Raw genomic sequence first — 2,600 nt, 5'->3', positions numbered from 1 at the left:
GTCTGTGGGAAGTTTTGAGTTGAGACGTAGAGATGGTAGGGAAGAGAGGGAGTGGAAGAGCCACCTCAGCATCATCGCGTCCTCGGAGGGGACCCGAACCATCTCATGCTGAGGCAAGACAGGAACAACCGCATTTTGAGACGAGACAGGAACAACCTCGTCAAGAGACAAGAACCGAGTAGCCCCTTCACGAGACAAGGGTCGAGCAAACCCGTCCCAATGAGAATGTGGGGAACTTGACCCTGGAACAGTTGGGCCAATTTATTACCCAGACAGTAGACGAGGCCATGAAGAGGAACCAAGAGTCTATGTTTGCTGAAGGACAAGCCACTCGCCAGGAGCGAGAGGAGAATGCGGAGGGTTATCAGAGCATGGTTGAAGAGACGCAATCCCTCCGGGGTGGGGAGAATCTCGAGATGGAGGAGATGTGGAATGAAATACGGATGTTGAGGCAGCAATTGGGAAGTAGAGCTCCGGCACCCAAGAGAAGAAGTCTTTTTTCGCTTGCCATTCTAGAGGAAGGACTTCCTCCAAATTTCCGACAGTCAAACGTCGGAGAATATGACAGACATACTGACCCCGAAGAACACTTGGGGAGATTTGAGAATGCGGCTCTGTTGCATCAGTACGCTAATGGAGTCAGGTGCAGGGTGTTTCTGGGCACGCTGGTGAGGTCAGCCCAACAATGGTTTAACACCTTGCAGCCATACAGTCTTTCGAGGATTTTTCTACGGCTTTCTTGCACCGGTTCGCCAGCAGCAAGAGACATCAGAAAAATTATTTGAGCTTGTTCGTGATGAAACAGCAAGAGGCTGAAAATTTGCGAGAATTTTTCCAGCGTTTCAACAGTGTAGCACTGAAAATATCAGCGGCTACCCCTGACATCATGATAAGTGCCTTTACACAAGGACTAAAGGGAGGGGAGTGTTTCAAGTCACTGGTCAAGAAACCTCCGTCGAGCTATGATGATCTGTTGGCTCGAGCTGAGAAATATGTAAGCTTAGAAGATGCCCAACGGTACAGAAGGATGGAGAACCGGTCTGGAGGAAGTAGAGTTGAGGGAACGGAAAGAAGAGGTAGGAAAAGAGGTGCGGGCGAGATGGAGGAGGATAAAGATAGGGGCAGAGGACAATTCTCATCCCATGTTCCTCTGGATAGGAGTCGTGACAAGATGATGGAGGTGAGGGAGCCCGAGGAGAGGTGGGAGAATTCGCAAAGGGTTGAGAGCGGTGCTAGATTGCCTTCGCGGGACAGACAAGAAAGATCCTCATCCGGGAGTCGACCTAGGTCTCGCCCGTCCCCTACGCGTGGTCAAGGCCCTCCATGGATAAATCAGAGGGTCGGGGAGCAGAGAGGGGAAGGTCGAGGTCAAGATGTTCCTCAAGAGCCCGTCAAACCAAAGAGAGGAATGAATGAGGACAACCACCCTACGAGAGGAATGATTCATATGATCTCGGGGGTGCTACTGATGGAGACTCTGGGAGAGCTTGGAAAGCGCACGGGAGGAGGTTGGAGAATTTTGAGATATCCAGAGGTGCAGACTTGCCCCAAGATCCTGTCATCAGCTTCGGGCCGGAAGACCTTCGAGGTATCGTGGCTCCTCATAACGATGCTTTGGTGGTGACGGCCACCATTGCCAACTACGATGTGGCAAGGATCTTCATTGATAATGGAAGCTCCGTAAATGTCTTGTTCAAGAGCACATTGGATCAAATGAAAGTGGAAGGATTTGAGTTTGAGCCGGTCTCCACCCCGCTGTATGGGTTTGCAGGACACGCCATCCCACCTTTGGGTCAGATTGTTCTTCCCCTATCCTTGGGGACTGATCCTCGGCGGGTAACAAAAATGATAGCCTTCACTGTGGTGGATAACCCGTCAGCGTATAATGGAATTCTAGGACGGCCAGCCCTGAAGGATTTTAGAGCCGTAGCTTCCACTTATCATCAGAAGCTTAAGTTTCCTGTGGGAAAAGGAGTCGGAGTCTTGTGCGGAGACCAAAAAGTCGCGCGTCAGTGTTATGAAGGGGTAGTGAGGGAGGAAGGAAAAAGAGCACGTGGGGAGGTTAACATGATTAGGAAAAGAAGAAGTGAGTGACTTGCTCTTGTTGAAGGTACAAGAAGATCAGAGGGGAAAGTTGGACCCAGAGTGGGAGGGACTTTTCAGAGTGATTGATAAATTTAATTCTGGAGCTCATTACTTGGAGAATGCTCAAGGAAAGGCTTTAAAGAGGCCCTGGAATGCTTACCACCTTAGAGAGTATCATTCTGGATTTTATCGTTAATGTATTTCATCTTTGCATTTTCCAATGTAATTAGTTAGAATTTAATAAAATCAAGTTCTTCTTTTCAGTTTTGAATGTTGGTGTAGTATGAGAGTGGAGGAGAAGAATTTTATTTTCCTGCTAAGGCATCGCCTAGCAGAGGAGCAGAGTAGAGGAGGAGAAATAAATTTTTCTTCTAAGGCATCGCCTATCAGAAGAGCAAAGTTGGGGTGGAGAAAATATAAATTTTCCTGCTAAGGCGTCGCCTAGCAGAGGAGCAGAGTGGAGGAGGAGACATAAATTTTCCTTCTAAGGCATCGCCTATCAGAAGAGCACAGTT

General features: G+C 48.7%; 1 protein-coding gene across 1 annotated transcript; it reads left to right on the top strand.

Moving 5' to 3' along the window:
- Positions 1 to 287: 287 nt before the first annotated feature.
- LOC140984712 (uncharacterized) lies at positions 288 to 2,281 on the top strand. Its single transcript, XM_073452268.1, has 4 exons — positions 288 to 668; positions 806 to 1,367; positions 1,475 to 2,061; positions 2,111 to 2,281. Exons 1-4 carry the CDS (start codon positions 288 to 290, stop codon positions 2,279 to 2,281), a joined length of 1,701 nt encoding a protein of 566 aa, XP_073308369.1.
- The last annotated feature ends 319 nt before the right edge of the window (positions 2,282 to 2,600 follow it).

This window comes from Primulina huaijiensis, chromosome 9 (assembly GCF_012295235.1).
Source record: "Primulina huaijiensis isolate GDHJ02 chromosome 9, ASM1229523v2, whole genome shotgun sequence".
Lineage (NCBI taxonomy): Eukaryota > Viridiplantae > Streptophyta > Magnoliopsida > Lamiales > Gesneriaceae > Primulina > Primulina huaijiensis.
The sequence above is the reverse complement of the archived record's forward strand: the minus strand, read 5'-3'. Positions and strand labels throughout refer to the sequence as shown.